General features: G+C 39.7%; 1 protein-coding gene across 3 annotated transcripts in view; it reads left to right on the top strand.

Annotated features, from left to right (window-relative positions):
* The window catches only part of dpp6a (dipeptidyl-peptidase 6a), a 474,464-nt gene that overhangs the window by 392,040 nt on the left and 59,368 nt on the right, over positions 1-23,056 (top strand). For all 3 annotated transcript variants that reach the window (XM_052114879.1, XM_052114878.1, XM_052114877.1), the window contains 2 exons: positions 7,866-8,020; positions 8,097-8,194. In XM_052114879.1, coding sequence (XP_051970839.1) covers positions 7,866-8,020; positions 8,097-8,194 — 253 coding nt within the window. The remainder of the gene's footprint in view (positions 1-7,865; positions 8,021-8,096; positions 8,195-23,056) is intronic.

Genomic DNA, 23,056 nt, shown 5'->3' with positions numbered 1-23,056 from the left:
ACATTTCTAAAAATCTTTTTTTTTGTATTGGTCTTAAGTAATATTCTAATTTTCGGAGATACTGAATTTGGTATTTTCATTAGTTGTCAGTTTTAATCCTCACAGTTAAATGAAATAAACATTTGAAATATATCAGTCTGTGTGTAATGAATGAATATAATATCCAAGTTTCACTTTTTGAATGGAATTACTGAAATAAATCAACTTTTTGATGATATTCTAATTATATGACCAGCACCTGTATATTAATCATAAGAACAACTAGTTAAATTAGCTGGACACAGTACCAATGTATTCTGTTATCCTACACAAATGAGCATTCTGTTATATTCCCATTACCTGTGTCTCACTTGGCCCTAACTCTCCCTGTTCTGTGGTCTCTTCATATCCTGTCTAGGAAAGTAACAAATGTTTGGGGACACAGAACTGGTTTCAATGCAAACTCTGATGACATGCCGTTGGCCTAATTTGATCTAAAGTGCTTTTACTATGTGAATTTTAGAATATACTGTATGTAGCTATCCATTAAACTTACAAGCCCGTTCTCCTCTGTCCTTTTCCTCTTAAAGTACTGTAGGATGCTCATCTCTGTGTGAACAATTTGTGACTAATGTTACTTCTACATAGTTTATGGACACGTATCAATGGCACATTCACACACTCTTGGCTGTTCATCAGCTTTGATAGCATATAGCTAGTTAACTAATTAGCTAACATTTGCCTGTTTTACACCACATCAAATTAGATAGTTTGCTTCTAAGGCTATATTTGACAGTTTCAAAATACAACAAAACCGATGATCAAACTGAAAACCAGCAATCTGCCATTTCATCGGCTGAATTAGCCCAAAAACTGTTCAAAAACCGCCAAAATGCAAACAAAACCGCCCAAAATATGTTATCAGTATTTATTTCAGTATTTTTACTTCCACGTTTTCTTTCCTACGTTAACTTGCCTCACATTTACATCATACTAGATTTACATACAAGAAATAAAAACACCGGCTGCCGAAGCATACATAAATAAACCGTTTTTAGGTGCATTAGTGCCACCTCCTGGACTGGAGTGTTGCCCTCCTTATAAATAAATGACGCTATCAAAACCTTACGGCGAAATTACAATATCCTCCTCACACACTCGTTTGTAAGGCGGCCTCCTGTATTTTTGCTAGTCGATTTTATTTCATCCAGTGACATGAAGGGTTTTAACTTCATTCATGAGATTTTGGGTAACTGCACAACTGACAGATGACTTTGAGTGCACCGCCAACGGTGTGTGTGTGTGTGTGTGTGTGTGTGTGTGTGTGTGTGTGTGTGTGTGTGTGTGTGTGTGTGTGTGTAACCATAGCGACAAAACGATGAAGGAACGCGATCTGTCAGTCAAGAAGATTTTATAAAACTTTACTCCAGACAGACAAGTGTGGGAGGTTTTACTTTTAGATGCAGAACAGGCTGTCAGCTGCAACTTGAACAGACTGCTGAAGAAAACAGCTGAACGTCTGAACGCAACTTTGTGGAGCGTACAGTCTGCGGATCTGTCTAGAACCGCGAGCAACGTGACTTTGAATTGGGCGTAGGCCTATTTAAAAGTTACAGAATGGATTCATTTGGAGACTCCGAAATTGGCAGAGATAGGCAGGCAATGCAATACAAAATCTTACATTGGGAAATAGTGGGGGGGGGACAAAACTTAGATTTTGAAATGTGGGGGGGACATGTCCCCCCCACGTATAATGGCTCCTATGCCCCTGATGAGATCTAAGAAACATTTTCTATTGGCAGTAAAGCATGGGCAAAACATGACTTCAAACTAGTTGTCTCAAATGTTCCCAAATGACAGAATAATTGTGATTATAATGTTTAAAACTATTATGCAGCTCTACTGTTTGCGAATGTTCATCAGATCTACAGTTTTGGGAAACACAAAATCTTTGAGCTATATTGTAACTGTGGTGTTTGCGAACATAGTTTATTCAAGGTTGTTCAAGCCCCGTACATAAACTTTACTTTTCCCAAACGGAACTATGTCAGAGACACCTTTATGTGGTCAATTGTAAATAGAATGTGCACACTCAATCGGATAGCAGTCCAATTGATCAACACACATGAAATGATTAAATAAGACCTAAAAATGCTGGACCTGCAGGCCACATCACTGATACCCAGCAAGCAGTCCAAGTGATTAGCTACTCTACTTGTCAATCATTATGCTCTTTAAATATACCCTAACCAAAGTCTTTTAGCCTGGACCATTAAAACTCTTTTACAGAGTCTGTAACAATGTCCTATGTACCCTGCATAGAATTTTGGCCTTTTGATGAGACCATATAAAATTAAAGGAGGAGTTTAATCTGCTTTCCCAATAACACTGAATTTTGATTTTTCAGACACATCATCGCATTCTCATTCAGATCACTGATCTCACTTGGTCTCATTGAAACTTTAGTGAGCTTCTCATGTAGACAGCATATTAAAGAATCATAGGCTCGCTCTTGAAATGAAGTCTGTTCCAAAAGGTAGACAGCAACATTCAGCTGCCTTCTAAAACACTTGTTTTAGCCTAATTCAAAGGCAACATCGATAGCAGCAGTGCGTGTTACCTTTGAAAGATCCCAGAACACAAAGGGAAATCCAAGAAGAATATAGATAAAAAAAAACAGTCTACCTAATCTAACTAAAATTTCTCCCAATACTTCTTTATGGGTGTTGTGTATTTTTGACTTGTTTTCCGAATCACCTCGCGCCTGGTCGACAGCGTTGCCTTTGTTAGTATACTTTTCTGACTGCAAACAAATAGGAATACGTTCGATGCATGTGCACTACAACTGCTTTGTGGCACTCTTTTAGTACAGTCAATGGCCTGTGCATGTGCAGACGACACGCACAACCGAGCGGCTGTGGTGATGACGCAATTTGCATCACACATACTTCCGCAACGCGCACACCCGAAGTATACGTTGGCTTTTATTTAGAGTATTACTTCATTAGCCTAGCAACATGCTAACATCAAACTCCATTGGAATATTTGTGAATCGTGCTGCCATGTGCTTCTCTTGAGGAGCTCTGTGTGCACACATGTAGAGGGGAGTTTCTGTCTATGTCAAGCGTTTCAAATCAGACCCTTATGAGGCTCCTTGATGCTGCCTTGCTAGACTGTAGTTAACAGTCAGTAATTGCCCTCGTATGTCCTTTTCATTAGGTAAAATGACCTACAATATTATTTTAATGTAACACAGAGAGTAGGGTGACCATATTCTGGTTTTCCAAAACCCTAACAGAGAGACGTTAAGATTGTTTCATTTTTGTTTTCCAGTCTCTCTTAAACAAGAATCTCAGAGGCTGTCTTTGAGGATATTATGATATGCTGACAGCTTCATGTTTTTCTGATAACTAGTTTGACCTGTTTCCCATGTACTCTGCCTTCTTTAGATCATTCACCTGATTAAAGTTGTGTGTGTGTTCAGTTCTGAAGTGTCATTACAGTATAGACTGAAGTGTTTTACTAAGGCTCTCTACTGCCCCCTATTGCCATTTAGATTTTGAAATGAGCTACTGTACTAAACTGACTTACAATGGCCCCACAGAGTATTTGGACACTTAGAGTCAGTCACATTGAAACTGAAGTTATGTAATTTCATATTAAATATCAGAGCAAGTGTTATTCTCAGTCTGGAAGTCTCGTATATTGGTAGTTGTTGTCTTGCTTCTTATAGAGATCTGAAAGCAATAAACAGTCCAGTGGCAAGAATCATTAGAATCATTAGTGTGCCGTCCAGTGGTTAGAGGAAATCTGTGGATAAAAAAGTTAGTTACGGTCCACAAATCTGATAGGATGAGAGGTATGCCAAGAGTGCTGGGGCGCTTTACTGTTTGTAACTCTCTGCATCTCCCTGTTTGTGGCTTTCCAAAAAGTGCTGGGGATTTTTTATTTTATTCACTGATCCATTCAGTGAACATTTACAGAGAATGCATATTTACTCCAGTAGGTGGCAACAAATGAGAGTATTTTTAATTTGTCATTCAATCATTGATTCACTAAAGTCATGTTTGTTAGGAGTCTTCTGAATTTAAATGAGAATCTTCGAGATGTGCTGTTAATAGACATAGGAAGACGTGCTGGTGTGATATCACATGATCGATGGGCAGGTTTGATTGATCTGTCATTGGTGAAGCAGATATTTGTGTAAGTGTTTAGTGATAGCCTAGCCAAGCTGATAGCATGTTGCTAAGCTAACAACTTATAATTAGATTTACATTTAGACATTTAGCAAAGGTTGTATCCAAAGCGACTTACAAATGAGGAAACAAACTTGATACTCTACTAAGCACAACAATACATACCACACACAAATATTGGGCAAAACATTGTGTTAAAATTACACTTCTTTTGCAACTATTGCAACATTTCAGTACTTAATAAAAACTGTTGTTTTCCTCGACTCGATTTTTTCACTGAGCTCATCACAACACATTCTGGGATTGTCTTATAAAAAACAAGGTATCTTATTAAATAGAATAATTTTTGATAGCCTACTGTTTAGATCAGCCGTTGTGTTAGGAGTGTGTCTACGATGACTTTTGCGCTATTTTTGTGTTGATATAATGAAGACTCACTCTTCTAAACAGTAAAGTTTCATGACACAAACCATCTGCTCATTTGTCCCCGATTCTCCAGCTGTGTCCTCTGATTAAAGAGGACAACTGTGTGTGTGTGTGTGTGTTCTTCTCTTCTGTCCTCTACCTCTCAGAACACACACTCCTGTTTCATCAGTCATCCAGCTCTGCCATTAAACCTCCCCGTGTGAGCAATCAACAGCACAACAAGCTTCCTCTCTCACTGCTGTGTATGTGTGTGTGTGTGTGTGTGTGTGTGTGTGTGTGTGTGTGTGTGTGTGTGTGTGTGTGTGTGTGTGTGTGTGTGTGTGTGTGTTTGTGGGTATGTGTTTGTTTGAGAGAATAAAGTGCAGACAGAGAGAGACAAAAACAACAGGGATGAAGAGAGAGATGAGTTTACCAAAACAATTATATTGACAAAATCATGTGTAGTAATGCACTCACAATGGATGTCAATGGATTGAAGATTAATGTTCAAATAAATACTGTTTTAAACATATAACCACAAAAATACAACATCGTGTGTGTTAACATGAGGTTAGTGTGAATAAATCGCTAACCAACATTGACTGTGCAAAGTTATATCCATTTTGTCATGTCTCAACCATGTAAAGCTGGTAAACATGGTAACATTTGTAGGTATATGGTGGCACCAAAAAGGTACTGATTACATTCAAGAAAACAAAAACACAGGAAATGTGTCAGTAATGCACAACCAGAAATGTGTCCCCCTAGAATAGTAGCAGTTATGCAAGAATCTCAGATGCCAGTTATTATGGACGGACTATGATACCACTCATCACTTTATCCAGATCCCTGCACTCTATACCACAGCATTGTTGAATCCTTCATTATTTTTGATTGACAGCTGTTCCAAGGGGCAGTCTAATTTTCTAATTAAATGCACGGTAGTTCTGGGTTTGTTAAAGTTCTGTATCACTTTGAAATGTTCTTTCTGAACAAAGGGATCTTTTACACAAACATGTTTTTGTGACTGTCTGAGCTGTTTTTTTTTATTATTTTTATTATTTTTTTATGTAAACATGCTTGAAGGATGTGTTTGACCTTTGTTCAGTGTCTCGTGTAGGAGTGATCTGTTTTTATGTGTTCAAAACTGTTAAAATCTCGTCTCAAGACTCCTGCGTTCTGTTCTATTCATTGTGGAATAGGCTACTTAATCAGTGCCATAAATAACTAGTTCTTTACACAAGAGGACTTTAGGGATGGAACCCTGAGAAATGTCTTGAAATAAAATATTTAACATGTATAACTTGTGTTTAAGTGGAATATATATATATATATATATATATATATTAGGGCTGTCGATTTAACGTGTTAATTCAGTGCAATTAATTTGACAAAAAATAACGTGTAAAACAATGTATGCAATTAATCACACCATAATGAGGAAGATTCCTGAGAAATGCAAGCTTGTAGTACCACCTGCTTACTCCAAAGGGTAGTAAGTGACATTTAAGCTGTATGAGCAACACACAGTTTATACAGTGAAGAAAACACTTCAGTAGGCAGAACAACACAAACATGCGTTACGTTCTTGCGTTCAAAACACTTGAGGGAGTGCAAATGCGAAATAAGGGATCTCAAGATGTGTTTAAAGATTGAGTATTAAACTATATTTAACTTGACACAGTGACCTAAACATTTTATGTTTATGATCCGACGCACCCGAGACGCTACACAAGCATGTCTGATGCAGGTGTAGATTGACGGGCTCTTAAACAAGCCCTCACAATAAATCTCCAGCTGATTGACATATTCACTTGTGAAATGGATTGCTGTGAACTGTGTGCCAATGATTGACTTATGATCAATAATGTGGTAGTAAACAATACATTGTATTCTAAAGCCGCTTTTTGTATTGTCTTATCAATTATTAACTCTTCTGCTACAGGAATGTAATGCATTTTAATTATCTGAATATTTTTTATTTTATATATATATATATATATATATATATATATATATATATATATATATATAATTTTTAATATTTAAAGTTAACTATGTATACTTATTTCATCATTATATATTGAATTATTAATATATGAGGGGCTTTCTCAGCAAATATTTGTATATGCGATTAATCACGATTAATTAATCGGGACACCATGTAATTAATTCGATTACAAATTTTAATCCATTGACAGCCCTAATATATATATATATATTTGTAGGTTTGGTCTTGGCAAGCTATATCTGCTAACGATGCTGCCAAGTACAAAGACTGGCTACTGCTACTGCAACAGACATGCTGTGTCAAGCATGTAAGAGATGCTGCTACACAATAACTTATATAAAACATACTGCATCAAGCATGTTGGACATGGTGCTGCTGCATAATTAGACATACCTATAATCCCCTTTGAATCAGATCTAGACAGGTGGTGCTGGGGAGGAGGAGGTTTTCATAGAGCTAACACTCATAGCACGCTGCAGTGAAACCAGTTTACCTGCGAACATCTGAGGCAATTGAAATGCTAGAGAAAAAGTGAGTACACTAGATGATCACTGATTATCAGATTATCACTGGAATTGTCACATTGAGCAATGAAGTATGCAAGACAAATGGCTAACAGATTAGATGTTCAAAGGGCCTATCATATTGAGCCATATAGAGTTTAATGACTAAACTTCAACACATAATGCAATTATTGAAAATTGTGTGATAAGACAGTGTGCAAGATAAGTCTCTCTCTGTTGACATAATATCTGTCTGAAGCCTCAAATCTCAACCTCAAGCTCTCTGAACACATTCACACCAGCATTGTGTGATGAAGTAAACAGAACTCTGCTGATTGTGCCACTTGCTTGCCATTTCAGCTCAGGAAGATGGGTCAGTCCCTTTTCTACAGCCTTGGGTGGACTGTAGAAATAGCTTTTTCCTGAGATTGTGGAAGAGAATGTGCACTTGATAGAGAGGGTTGGCGTTCTCTCTCTCACCAGCGCAGCTGAGATTACGCACGCCCTGTGATTTATGGTCCAGAACCTTCCCTACAGCCTCTGTGTGGGGGAAGCAAAGATACAGAAACAGGTGGTTACGTAGAGATGCTTTTAACCACACCAAGTGCATGGACTGTGTCCGAATGGAAATGGAAGTATGGATGTAGTTGGAATGAGACCTTTGAGACATCGTGTCACCGATGATTTATTTGTACTATTCCTGCAATTATTCGAGTGAGTGAACTGCTGTGAAATATAACTGAGAGAAACTCTTTAATCTTTCTCTTACAGCGGAGATCTTTAAGTACCATATTGCCCACTGGTGGTCTCCAGATGGAGCCAGACTCGCATACGCCACTATCAATGACACACTGGTGCCCAAGATGGAGCTTCCAATGTTCACTGGCTCTGTGTACCCTACAGCGAGACAGTATCACTACCCTAAGGTAAAGACATGAAATGTGGTAAAAAGATTTAGTGTTGAAGGTGAATGTTTATTATGCATGGACATCTGTTTTCCAGGCAGGAGAGGAGAACCCCATCATCTCTCTTTATGTGGTGAATCTCAACGGACCTCTGCATACCATTGAGATGAGAAGACCAGATGACCAGAGAATAGGGTGAGCTGACTGCTTAAATACAGTACACTCATTCATTTATCAGTATGCCAACATTGGATCTTTGCACTTATTAAGCGTTTTGACAGGGAAGACACAAGTTTGTTAAGTTTAGCAAACAGAATTTTCCCCCCATTAATTCATAATGTTGGTCTTCAGCGGCACAAGGGGCTTTCATTGCTATATTTTCACAGTTTCACAATGCCCCACACATTCTCAATTAGAGACAGATTAGGACTGCAGTCAGGTCAATCTAGCACCCAACTCTCTTCATACACAGCCATGCACTTGTAATCCTGGCAGTATGTGGCTTTCTGTCATCATGCTGGAAAATGCAGCAACGTACCTGGAAAAGACAGTATCTGTGATACGCACACAGATGTGCAAGTTAGCCATGCCATGGGCACTGACACCTCCCATACAGTGATAGACAATATACTCCTATGACGCTGATGACAGCTTATATGATACTTTTCCTCTTTGGCCCGGAGAACACGACACATTTTTTTCAAAAACTATTTGAAATGTAGACTCGACGGACCACAAAACATAATTCCACTGCTCTACTTTCCATCTCAGATGATAATGAGCCCAGAGAAGACTGCAGTGCTTCTTTACAGTGTTGATGTATGGCTTCTCCTTTGCAAAGTAAAGTCTTAACTTGTATCTGTGGATGCAGCGGCGAATACTGTTGACTGACAAAGGTTTGCCAAAGTATTCCTGAGCCCATGTCATGATTTCCATTACAGACAGTGTCGTCTGAGGAATCGGAGATCACGCACATTCAGAAGTGGTTTTCCAGTAGGATGATTGTAAACCACATCGTGCCCAAATTACAAGTCAAGTCATTAGTGGTGCTTGCAAAGCATCACTATTGTAATCTCACATACTTATTAGTGGTGCTTGCAAAGCATCACTATTGTAATCTCACATACTTATTAGTGGTGCTTGCAAAGCATCACTATTGTAATCTCACATACTTATTAGTACTTATTATTAGTGGTGCTTGCAAAGCATCACTATTGTAATCTCACATACTTATTAGTGGTGCTTGCAAAGCATCACTATTGTAATCTCACATACTTATTAGTGGTGCTTGCAAAGCATCACTATTGTAATCTCACATACTTATTATTAGTGGTGCTTGCAAAGCATCACTATTGTAATCTCACATACTTATTATTTTTATTTTTATTAGTGGTGCTTGCAAAGCATCACTATTGTAATCTCACATACTTATTAAGTTGGCTTGTGAGAGCCAACTTACTGAAATCCTATTTAAACTTATTATTATTATTATTATTAAGTTGGCTTGTGAGAGCCAACTTACTGAAATCCTATTTAAACTTATTATTATTATTATTATTATTATTATTCTTCTGAGACTAAAATTACCAAGACTAACTCCTCCTAGAGCTTTTAAGCTACAGGCACCAAACTCGGCACAGACCTTCAGACTAATCCCGAATAGTGTGCTATATCTTTTCTAACTGATCGGACTTACGGTTTTCCTAAAAATGATGATCAAACTCGGAAAAAACTCCCATTGACTTAACATTGCGGAATGTTCAGAAATTCAAATTCCAACTGACATTTTCACACACACAGACAAAAAGGGCCTGTCAGCCCTGCATCTCTCCCTCTCTCTCTCCCTCAGAGGATTTCTTTTATCAAGCAGCCAAAAGTAATGACCTAAAATCTTCCTAGCCACACACTAAAACATGCTAAAAACGTGCTAGCATCTATCTGAGGGTCAATATCTATCTATCTATCTAAATATCTATCTATCTATCTATCTATCTATCTATCTATCTATCTATCTATCTGAGGGTAAATATCTATCTCTCTCTCTCTATCTATCTATATCTATCTCTCATATATCTAAGGGTAAATATCTATCTATCTATCTATCTATCTATCTATCTATCTATCTATCTATCTATCTATCTATCTAGCAACTAAGTTAAACTTTTTAACACTACACTGTAGAACTGGCTCATTAGAGTCATTCATTTGGGAATCAGACTAAACTGGTCACACTGTATGTTTCACATTGTAGATTCAAAAGAACTGGCTCATTAGAGTCATTAATTTGGGAATCAGACTACACTGGTCACACTGTATGTTTCACATTGTAGATTCAAAAGAACTGGATCATTAGAGTCATTAATTTGGGAATCAGACTACACTGGTCACACTGTATGTTTCACATTGTAGATTCAAAAGAACTGGCTCATTAGAGTCATTAATTTGGGAATCAGACTACACTGGTCACACTGTATGTTTCACACTGTAGATTCAAAAGAACTGGATCATTAGAGTCATTCATTTGGGAATCAGACTACACTGGTCACACTGTATGTTTCACACTGTAGATTCAAAGAACTGGATCATTAGAGTCATTCATTTGGGAATCAGACTACACTGGTCACACTGTATGTTTCACACTGTAGAGTCAAAAGAACCGGCTCATTAGAGTCATTAATTTGGGAACACACACAGACAAAAAGGGCCTGTCAGCCCTGCATCTCTCCTCTCTCTCTCCCTCATTGCATAGGGATTTTGTATTGAACATAGCTCTGGATCACAGTGTCATAGAGACAAGGGGCGGGCTCATTTTACTCAGACGACCAATCAGTCTCTCGGGATCATTGTGAAGCTATCAAGCCACGCCCTAGCAACAATTTAAAGCACCTTAGCAACAACTCCCATAGACTTCTAATGAAAGATATCAAAGGGATATCTCCGGATAGAAGTGTCATAGAAACACAAGGGTGGTCTCGTTTGACTCGGGGCAGCAAACAGCCAATCATGAATCACCTCAACACTTCCTAGCCCCTCCCTAGCAACCATTGTCGAGCACCTTAACAACCAAAATCCATAGAGGGATATCTTCCATTCTGAATGTCACAGAGGCATGGGAGTTGGTTTATATCATTCATACTGACAAGCAGCCTTTGGAGTTTCATAATTGGCAGCTGTCAAGCCACTCCCTAGCAACTAAACAGAGTACCCTAGCAACCGTTTAGCAATAACTATATCTCTGCACCAGAAAATCAGAGAGACTTCTGGGTTCATTTATTTCAAGCAGGATGGCAAGGAGACTTGATAAGTATCACTATGGTAACTGCCTAGCAACCACATGGGGTTACCCTAGCAACCGAGTAACAAATCACATATCTCTGCACCAGAAAATCAGAGAGACTTCTGGGTTGATTTATTTCAATCAGGATGGCAAGGAGACTTGATAAGTATCACTATGGTAACTGCCTAGCAACCACATGGGGTTACCTTAGCAACCGAGTAACAAATCACATATCTCTGCATCAGAAAAGCGTAGAGACTTCCGGATTGACTTATTTCAATCAGGATGGCAAAGAGACTTCATTAGTATCACTATGGTAACTGCCTAGCAACCAGATGTGGTTACCCTAGCAACCAAGTAACAAATCACATATCTCTGCACCAGATAATCGTAGAGACTTCTGGGTTGATTTATTTCAATCAGGATGTCAAGGAGACTTGATAAATATCACTATGGTAACTGCCTAGCAACCACATTGGGTTACCCTAGCAACCGAGTAACAAATCACATATCTCTGGACCAGAAAATCGTAGAGACTTCTGGGTTGGTTTATTTCAATCAGGATGTCAAGAAGACTTGATAAGTATCACTATGGTGACTGCCTAACAACCAGATGGGGTTACCCTAGCAACCGAGTAACAAATCACATATCTCTGCACCAGAAAATCAGAGAGATTTCTGGGTTGATTTATTTCAATCAGGATGGCAAGGAGACTTGATAAGTATCACTATGGTAACTGCCTAGCAACCAGATGGGGTTACCCTAGCAACCGAGTAACAAATCACATATCTCTGCACCAGATAATCGTAGAGACTTCTGGGTTGATTTATTTCAATCAGGATGTCAAGGAGACTTGACAAGTATCACTATGGTAACTGCCTAGCAACCACATTGGGTTACCCTAGCAACCGAGTAACAAATCACATATCTCTGGACCAGAAAATCGTAGAGACTTCTGGGTTGGTTTATTTCAATCAGGATGTCAAGAAGACTTGATAAGTATCACTATGGTGACTGCCTAACAACCAGATGGGGTTAGCCTAGCAACCGAGTAACAAATCACATATCTCTGCACCAGAAAATCAGAGAGACTTCTGGGTTGATTTATTTCAATCAGGATGGCAAGGAGACTTGATAAGTATCACTATGGTAACTGCCTAGCAACCACATGGGGTTACCTTAGCAACCGAGTAACAAATCACATATCTCTGCATCAGAAAAGCGTAGAGACTTCGGATTGACTTATTTCAATCAGGATGGCAAGGACACTTCATTAGTATCACTAAGGTAACTGCCTAGCAACCAGATGGGGTTACCCTAGCAACCGAGTAACAAATCAAATATCTCTGCACCAGAAAATCATAGAGACTTCTGGGTTGATTTATTTCAATCAGGATGTCAATGAGACTTGATATGTATCACTATGGTAACGGTCTAGCAACCATATTGGGTTACCCTAGCAACCGAGTAACAATTCACATATCTCTGGACCAGAAAATCGTAGAGACTTCTGGGTTGGTTCATTTCAATCAGGATGTCAAGAACACTTGATAAGTATCACTATGGTGACTGCCTAACAACCAGATGGGGTTACCCTAGCAACCGAGTAACAAATCACATATCTCTGCAACAGAAAATCGTAGAGACTTCTGGGTTGATTTATTTCAATCAGGATGGCAAGAAGACTTGATAAGTATCACTATGGTAACTGCCTAGCAACCATATGGGGTTACCCTAGCAACCGAGTAACAAATCACATATCTCTGCAACTGAACAACATAAAGACTTCTGGCTTTGTTCTTGGGACTCAGGGTAGCAAGGATCAATCCATCCATCAATCAATCCATCCATCTATCTATCTATCTATCTGAGGGTCAATATCTATCTATCTATCTATCTATCTATCTATCTATCTGAGGGTCAATGTCTATCTATCTATCGATCTATCTATCTATCTATCTGAGGGTAAATATCTATCTATCTCTCTATCTGAGTGTCTGTCTATCTATCTATCTATCTATCTATCTATCTATCTATCTATCTATCTATCTAGCAACTAAGTTAAACTTTAAACTACTTTAAACAAATTTAAACTAAACTAATTTAAACTATAAACTACTTTAAACTAATTTAAACTTCAAACTAATTTAAACTACAAACTAATTTATACTTCAAACTAATTTAAACTACAAACTAATTTAAACTATAAACTACTTTAAACTTTAAACTAATTTAAACTAATTTAAACTTCAAACTACTTTAAACTTCTTCAAACTTTCTGGTCCAAACTTTCACAAGCCAACTTAAAGTTTGTCTCGACGAACTTTTTTTTCTAGTTATTATTATTCTTCTGAGACTAAAATTACCAAGACTAACTCCTCCTAGAGCTTTTAAGCTACAGGCACCAAACTCGGCACAGACCTTCAGACTAATCCCGAATAGTGTGCTATATCTTTTCTAACTGTTCGGACTTACGGTTTTCCTAAAAATGATGATCAAACTCGGAAAAAACTCCCATTGACTTAACATTGTGGAATGTTCAGAAATTCAAATTCAACTGACATTTTCACACACACAGACAAAAAGGGCCTGTCAGCCCTGCATCTCTCCCTCTCTCTCTCCCTCAGAGGATTTCTTTTATCAAGCAGCCAAAAGTAATGACCTAAAATCTTCCTAGCCACACACTAAAACATGCTAAAAGCGTGCTAGCATCTATCTGAGGGTCAATATCTATCTATCTATCTATCTATCTATCTATCTATCTATCTATCTATCTATCTATCTATCTATCTGAGGGTAAATATCTATCTCTCTCTCTCTATCTATCTATATCTATCTCTCTATATATCTAAGGGTAAATATCTATCTATCTATCTATCTATCTATCTATCTATCTATCTATCTATCTATCTAGCAACTAAGTTAAACTTTTTAACACTACACTGTAGAACTGGCTCATTAGAGTCATTCATTTGGGAATCAGACTAAACTGGTCACACTGTATGTTTCACATTGTAGATTCAAAAGAACTGGCTCATTAGAGTCATTAATTTGGGAATCAGACTACACTGGTCACACTGTATGTTTCACATTGTAGATTCAAAAGAACTGGATCATTAGAGTCATTAATTTGGGAATCAGACTACACTGGTCACACTGTATGTTTCACATTGTAGATTCAAAAGAACTGGCTCATTAGAGTCATTAATTTGGGAATCAGACTACACTGGTCACACTGTATGTTTCACACTGTAGATTCAAAAGAACTGGATCATTAGAGTCATTCATTTGGGAATCAGACTACACTGGTCACACTGTATGTTTCACACTGTAGATTCAAAAGAACTGGATCATTAGAGTCATTCATTTGGGAATCAGACTACACTGGTCACACTGTATGTTTCACACTGTAGAGTCAAAAGAACCGGCTCATTAGAGTCATTAATTTGGGAACACACACAGACAAAAAGGGCCTGTCAGCCCTGCATCTCTCCCTCTCTCTCTCCCTCATTGCATAGGGATTTTGTATTGAACATAGCTCTGGATCACAGTGTCATAGAGACAAGGGGCGGGCTCATTTTACTCAGACGACCAATCAGTCTCTCGGGATCATTGTGAAGCTATCAAGCCACGCCCTAGCAACAATTTAAAGCACCTTAGCAACAACTCCCATAGACTTCTAATGAAAGATATCAAAGGGATATCTCCGGATAGAAGTGTCATAGAAACACAAGGGTGGTCTCGTTTGACTCGGGGCAGCAAACAGCCAATCATGAATCACCTCAACACTTCCTAGCCCCTCCCTAGCAACCATTGTCGAGCACCTTAACAACCAAAATCCATAGAGGGATATCTTCCATTCTGAATGTCACAGAGGCATGGGAGTTGGTTTATATCATTCATACTGACAAGCAGCCTTTGGAGTTTCATAATTGGCAGCTGTCAAGCCACTCCTAGCAACTAAACAGAGTACCCTAGCAACCGTTTAGCAATAACTATATCTCTGCACCAGAAAATCAGAGAGACTTCTGGGTTCATTTATTTCAAGCAGGATGGCAAGGAGACTTGATAAGTATCACTATGGTAACTGCCTAGCAACCACATGGGGTTACCCTAGCAACCGAGTAACAAATCACATATCTCTGCACCAGAAAATCAGAGAGACTTCTGGGTTGATTTATTTCAATCAGGATGGCAAGGAGACTTGATAAGTATCACTATGGTAACTGCCTAGCAACCACATGGGGTTACCTTAGCAACCGAGTAACAAATCACATATCTCTGCATCAGAAAAGCGTAGAGACTTCGGATTGACTTATTTCAATCAGGATGGCAAAGAGACTTCATTAGTATCACTATGGTAACTGCCTAGCAACCAGATGTGGTTACCCTAGCAACCAAGTAACAAATCACATATCTCTGCACCAGATAATCGTAGAGACTTCTGGGTTGATTTATTTCAATCAGGATGTCAAGGAGACTTGATAAATATCACTATGGTAACTGCCTAGCAACCACATTGGGTTACCCTAGCAACCGAGTAACAAATCACATATCTCTGGACCAGAAAATCGTAGAGACTTCTGGGTTGGTTTATTTCAATCAGGATGTCAAGAAGACTTGATAAGTATCACTATGGTGACTGCCTAACAACCAGATGGGGTTACCCTAGCAACCGAGTAACAAATCACATATCTCTGCACCAGAAAATCAGAGAGATTTCTGGGTTGATTTATTTCAATCAGGATGGCAAGGAGACTTGATAAGTATCACTATGGTAACTGCCTAGCAACCAGATGGGGTTACCCTAGCAACCGAGTAACAAATCACATATCTCTGCACCAGATAATCGTAGAGACTTCTGGGTTGATTTATTTCAATCAGGATGTCAAGGAGACTTGACAAGTATCACTATGGTAACTGCCTAGCAACCACATTGGGTTACCCTAGCAACCGAGTAACAAATCACATATCTCTGGACCAGAAAATCGTAGAGACTTCTGGGTTGGTTTATTTCAATCAGGATGTCAAGAAGACTTGATAAGTATCACTATGGTGACTGCCTAACAACCAGATGGGGTTAGCCTAGCAACCGAGTAACAAATCACATATCTCTGCACCAGAAAATCAGAGAGACTTCTGGGTTGATTTATTTCAATCAGGATGGCAAGGAGACTTGATAAGTATCACTATGGTAACTGCCTAGCAACCACATGGGGTTACCTTAGCAACCGAGTAACAAATCACATATCTCTGCATCAGAAAAGCGTAGAGACTTCGGATTGACTTATTTCAATCAGGATGGCAAGGACACTTCATTAGTATCACTAAGGTAACTGCCTAGCAACCAGATGGGGTTACCCTAGCAACCGAGTAACAAATCAAATATCTCTGCACCAGAAAATCATAGAGACTTCTGGGTTGATTTATTTCAATCAGGATGTCAATGAGACTTGATATGTATCACTATGGTAACGGTCTAGCAACCATATTGGGTTACCCTAGCAACCGAGTAACAATTCACATATCTCTGGACCAGAAAATCGTAGAGACTTCTGGGTTGGTTCATTTCAATCAGGATGTCAAGAACACTTGATAAGTATCACTATGGTGACTGCCTAACAACCAGATGGGGTTACCCTAGCAACCGAGTAACAAATCACATATCTCTGCAACAGAAAATCGTAGAGACTTCTGGGTTGATTTATTTCAATCAGGATGGCAAGAAGACTTGATAAGTATCACTATGGTAACTGCCTAGCAACCATATGGGGTTACCCTAGCAACCGAGTAACAAATCACATATCTCTGCAACTGAACAACATAAAGACTTCTGGCTTTGTTCTTGGGACTCAGGGTAGCAAGGATCAATCCATCCATCAATCAATCCATCCATCTATCTATCTATCTATCTGAGGGTCAATATCTATCTATCTATCTATCTATCTATCTATCTGAGGGTCAATGTCTATCTATCTATCGATCTATCTATCTATCTATCTGAGGGTAAATATCTATCTATCTCTCTATCTGAGTGTCTGTCTATCTATCTATCTATCTATCTATCTATCTAGCAACTAAGTTAAACTTTAAACTACTTTAAACAAATTTAAACTAAACTAATTTAAACTATAAACTACTTTAAACTAATTTAAACTTCAAACTAATTTAAACTACAAACTAATTTATACTTCAAACTAATTTAAACTACAAACTAATTTAAACTATAAACTACTTTAAACTTTAAACTAATTTAAACTAATTTAAACTTCAAACTACTTTAAACTTCTTCAAACTTTCTGGTCCAAACTTTCACAAGCCAACTTAAAGTTTGTCTCGACGAACTTTTTTTTCTAGTTATACTTTTTATTTTTATTTTTATTTTTATATCTCTTAACAAAATTCGACACCTAACTTCGTCCCGCACCGTTTGGCGTAGACCCACGAATGAGGTGTCAAATCGAGCGACCTATTGACGACACGTGTGCTATGACTTTTATAAGCGATCGGAGTGCGGTATTTGCCCCAGGGGCAAAAAAGCGGCCGAAAAATCCCATAGACTTAACATTGCGACAAACTTTGTGGCGTCACAGCTCCAGCGAGGATTTCGCAGAAGCGTGTGATTTGCCACATTTGAAGAGGCTGGCAGGCTCTGTAAGAGCATACCTCAATATGGGGTAAAAGTTGCACCCCTGGGGGCAGGAGCTGCCCAAAAATGCCCCAATTGACTTATAATGGTGTAGGGCGGCCCATGAAATGAAAAGGCATAGGGATTTGTATTGAACATAGCTCTGGATCACAGTGTCATAGAGACGAGGGGTGGGCTCATTTTACTCAGACGACCAATCAGTCTCTCAGGATCATTGTGAAGCTATCAAGCCACGCCCTAGCAACCATTAAGAGCACCTTAGCAACAAGTCCCATAGACTTCTATTGAAACAGATCAAAGGGATATCTCCGGATAGAAGTGTCATAGAAACACAAGGGTGGTCTCGTTTGACTCGGGACAGCAAACAGCCAATCATGCATCAAATCAACACTTCCTAGCCCCTCCCTAGCAACCATTGTCGAGCACCTTAACAACCAAAATCCATAGAGGGATATCTTCCATTCTGAATGTCACAGAGGCATGGGAGTTGGTTTATATCATTCATACTGACAAGCAGCCTTTGGAGATTCATGATTGGCAGCTGCCAAGCCACTCCCTAGCAACTACACAGAGTACCCTAGCAACCGTTTAGCAGTAACTATATCTCTGCACCAGAAAATCAGAGAGACTTCTGGGTTGATTTATTTCAATCAGGATGGCAAGGAGACTTGATTAGTATCACTATGGTAACTGCCTAGCAACCAGATGGGGTTACCCTAGCAACCGAGTAACAAATCACATATCTCTGCATCAGAAAAGCGTAGAGACTTCCGGGTTGACTTATTTCAATCAGGATGGCAAGGAGACTTCATTAGTATCACTATGGTAACTGCCTAGCAACCAGATGGGGTTACCCTAGCAACCAAGTAACAAATCACATATCTCTGCATCAGAAAACATAGAGACTTCTGGGTTGATTTATTTCAATCAGGATGGCAAGGACACTTGATTAGTATCACTATGGTAACTGCCTAGCAACCACATGGGGTTACCCTAGCAACCGAGTAACAAATCACATATCTCTGCATCAGAAAAGCGTACAGACTTCTGGGTTGATTTATTTCAATCAGGATGGCAAGGACACTTGATTAGTATCACTATGGTAACTGCCTAGCAACCAGATGGGGTTACCCTAGCAACCGAGTAACAAATCACATATCTCTGCACCAGAAAACACTACAGACTTCCGGGTTGACTTATTTCACTCAGGATGGAAAGGAGCCATGTATTGTATTACCTTGGTAACTGCATAGCAACCACATGGGCTTACCCTAGCAACCGAGTAACAAATCACATATTTCTGCACCAGAAAATCGTACAGACTTCTGGGTTGATTTATTTATGACCATAATTTTTGTTCTTTTCAAGTTACAACATGCTGTTTCACGAGTTTTGCCACGGCAAGCACCACTCACATTTTCTTCAGGAAATGTACCTATCTAGTTATTTTATTATTTTATATCTCTTAACAAAACTTCGACACCTAACTCGTCCCGCACCGTTTGGCGTAGACCCACGAATGAGGTGTCAAATCGAGCGACCTATTGAGGACACGTGTGCTATGACTTTTATAAGCGATCGAGTGCGGTATTTGCCCCAGGGGCAAAAAGCGGCTGAAAAATCCCATAGACTTAACATTGAGACAAACTTTGACGCGTCACAGCTCCAAGCGAGGATTTAGTAGAAGCGTGTGATTTGCCACATTTGAAGAGGCTGGCAGGCTCTGTAAGAGCATACCTCAATATGGGGTAAAAGTTGCACCCCTGGGGGCAGGAGCTGCCTAAAAATGCCCCAATTGACTTATAATGGTGTAGGGCGGCCCATGAAATGAAAAGGCATAGGGATTTGTATTGAACATAGCTCTGGATCACAGTGTCATAGAGACGAGGGGTGGGCTCATTTTACTCAGACGACCAATCAGTCTCTCAGGATCATTGTGAAGCTATCAAGCCACGCCCTAGCAACCATTAAGAGCACCTTAGCAACAAGTCCCATACACTTCTATTGAAACAGATCAAAGGGATATCTCCGGATAGAAGTGTCATAGAAACACAAGGGTGGTCTCGTTTGACTCGGGACAGCAAACAGCCAATCATGCATCAAATCAACACTTCCTAGCCCCTCCCTAGCAACCATTGTCAAGCACCTTAACAACCAAAATCCATAGAGGGATATCTTCCATTCTGAATGTCACAGAGGCATGGGAGTTGGTTTATATCATTCATACTGACAAGCAGCCTTTGGAGATTCATGATTGGCAGCTGCCAAGCTACTCCTAGCAACTACACAGAGTACCCTAGCAACCGTTTAGCAGTAACTATATCTCTGCACCAGAAAATCAGAGAGACTTCTGGGTTGATTTATTTCAATCAGGATGGCAAGGACACTTGATTAGTATCACTATGGTAACTGCCTAGCAACCAGATGGGGTTACCCTAGCAACCGAGTAACAAATCACATATCTCTGCATCAGAAAAGCGTAGAGACTTCCGGGTTGACTTATTTCAATCAGGATGGAAAGGAGACTTCATTAGTATCACTATGGTAACTGCCTAGCAACCAGATGGGCTTACCCTAGCAACCGAGTAACAAATCACATATCTCTGCATCACAAAAACATAGAGACTTCGGGTTGACTTATTTCAATCAGGATGGCAAGGACACTTGATTAGTATCACTATGGTAACTGCCTAGCAACCACATGGGGTTACCCTAGCAACCGAGTAACAAATCACATATCTCTGCACCAGAAAACAGTACAGATTTTTGGGTTGACTTATTTCACTCAGGATGGAAAGGAGCCATGTATTGTATTACCTTGCTAACTGCATAGCAACCACATGGGCTTACCCTAGCAACCTAGTAACAAATCACATATTTCTGCACCAGAAAATTATACAGACTTCTGGGTTGATTTATTTATGACCACAATTTCTGTTCTTTTCAAGCAGGCTATTTGATCGAGTTTTGCCACGGCAAGCACCACTCACATTTTCTTCAGGAAATGTACCTATCTAGTTAGTTCTTCAGATCTATTTATTACTTTATCTTATTTTATTATATCTCTTAACAAAACTCGGCACCTAACTCCGTCCCGCACCGTTTGGCGTAGACCCACGAATGAGGTGTCAAATCGAGCGGCCTATTGAGGACACGTGTGCTATGACTTTTATAAGCGATCGAGGTGCGGTATTTGCCCCAGGGGCAAAAAGCGGCCGAAAAATCCCATAGACTTAACATTGAGACAAACTTTGACGCGTCACAGCTCCAAGCGAGGATTTCGTAGAAACGTGTGATTTGCCACATTTGAAGAGGCTGGCAGGCTCTGTAAGAGCATACCTCAATATGGGGTAAAAGTTGCACCCCTGGGGGCAGGAGCTGCCCAAAAATGCCCCAATTGACTTATAATGGTGTAGGGCGGCCCATGAAATGAAAAGGCATAGGGATTTGTATTGAACATAGCTCTGGATCACAGTGTCATAGAGACGAGGGGTGGGCTCATTTTACTCAGACGACCAATCAGTCTCTCAGGATCATTGTGAAGCTATCAAGCCACGCCCTAGCAACCATTAAGAGCACCTTAGCAACAAGTCCCATAGACTTCTATTGAAACAGATCAAAGGGATATCTCCGGATAGAAGTGTCATAGAAACACAAGGGTGGTCTCGTTTGACTCGGGACAGCAAACAGCCAATCATGCATCAAATCAACACTTCCTAGCCCCTCCCTAGCAACCATTGTCGAGCACCTTAACAACCAAAATCCATAGAGGGATATCTTCCATTCTGAATGTCACAGAGGCATGGGAGTTGGTTTATATCATTCATACTGACAAGCAGCCTTTGGAGATTCATGATTGGCAGCTGCCAAGCCACTCCCTAGCAACTAAACAGAGTACCCTAGCAACCGTTTAGCAGTAACTATATCTCTGCACCACAAAATCAGAGAGACTTCTGGGTTGATTTATTTCAATCAGGATGGCAAGGACACTTGATTAGTATCACTATGGTAACTGCCTAGCAACCAGATGGGGTTACCCTAGCAACCGAGTAACAAATCACATATCTCTGCATCAGAAAAGCGTAGAGACTTCGGGTTGACTTATTTCAATCAGGATGGAAAGGAGACTTCATTAGTATCACTATGGTAACTGCCTAGCAACCAGATGGGCTTACCCTAGCAACCGAGTAACAAATCACATATCTCTGCATCACAAAAACATACAGACTTCGGTTTGACTTATTTCAATCAGGATGGCAAGGACACTTGATTAGTATCACTATGGTAACTGCCTAGCAACCACATGGGGTTACCCTAGCAACCTAGTAACAAATCACATATTTCTGCACCAGAACATTATACAGACTTCTGGGTTGATTTATTTATGACCACAATTTCTGTTCTTTTCAAGCAGGCTATTTGGTCGAGTTTTGCCACGGCAAGCACCACTCACATTTTCTTCAGGAAATGTACCTATCTAGTTTTTATTTTTATTTTTATTTTTTTATATCTCTTAACAAAACTTCGACACCTAACTGCGTCCCGCTACCGTTTGGCGTAGACCCACGAATGAGGTGTCAAATCGAGCGACCTATTGAGGACCGTGTGCTATGACTTTTATAAGCGATCGGAGTGCGGTATTTGCCCCAGGGGCAAAAAGCGGCCGAAAAATCACATAGACTTAACATTGAGACAAACTTTGGCGCGTCACAGCTCCAGCGAGGATTTCGTAGAAGCGTGTGATTTGCCACATTTGAAGAGGCTGGCAGGCTCTGTAGAGCATACCTCAATATGGGGTAAAAGTTGCACCCCTGGGGGCAGGAGCTGCCCAAAATGCCCCAATTGACTTATAATGGTGTAGGGCGGCCCATGAAATGAAAAGGCATAGGGATTTGTATTGAACATAGCTCTGGATCACAGTGTCATAGAGACGAGGGGTGGGCTCATTTTACTCAGGCGACCAATCAGTCTCTCAGGATCATTGTGAAGCTATCAAGCCACGCCCTAGCAACCATTAAGAGCACCTTAGCAACAAGTCCCATAGACTTCTATTGAAACATATCAAAGGGATATCTCCGGATAGAAGTGTCATAGAAACACAAGGGTGGTCTCGTTTGACTCGGGACAGCA

Source organism: Xyrauchen texanus, chromosome 42, assembly GCF_025860055.1.
Source record: "Xyrauchen texanus isolate HMW12.3.18 chromosome 42, RBS_HiC_50CHRs, whole genome shotgun sequence".
Lineage (NCBI taxonomy): Eukaryota > Metazoa > Chordata > Actinopteri > Cypriniformes > Catostomidae > Xyrauchen > Xyrauchen texanus.
The sequence above is the reverse complement of the archived record's forward strand: the minus strand, read 5'-3'. Positions and strand labels throughout refer to the sequence as shown.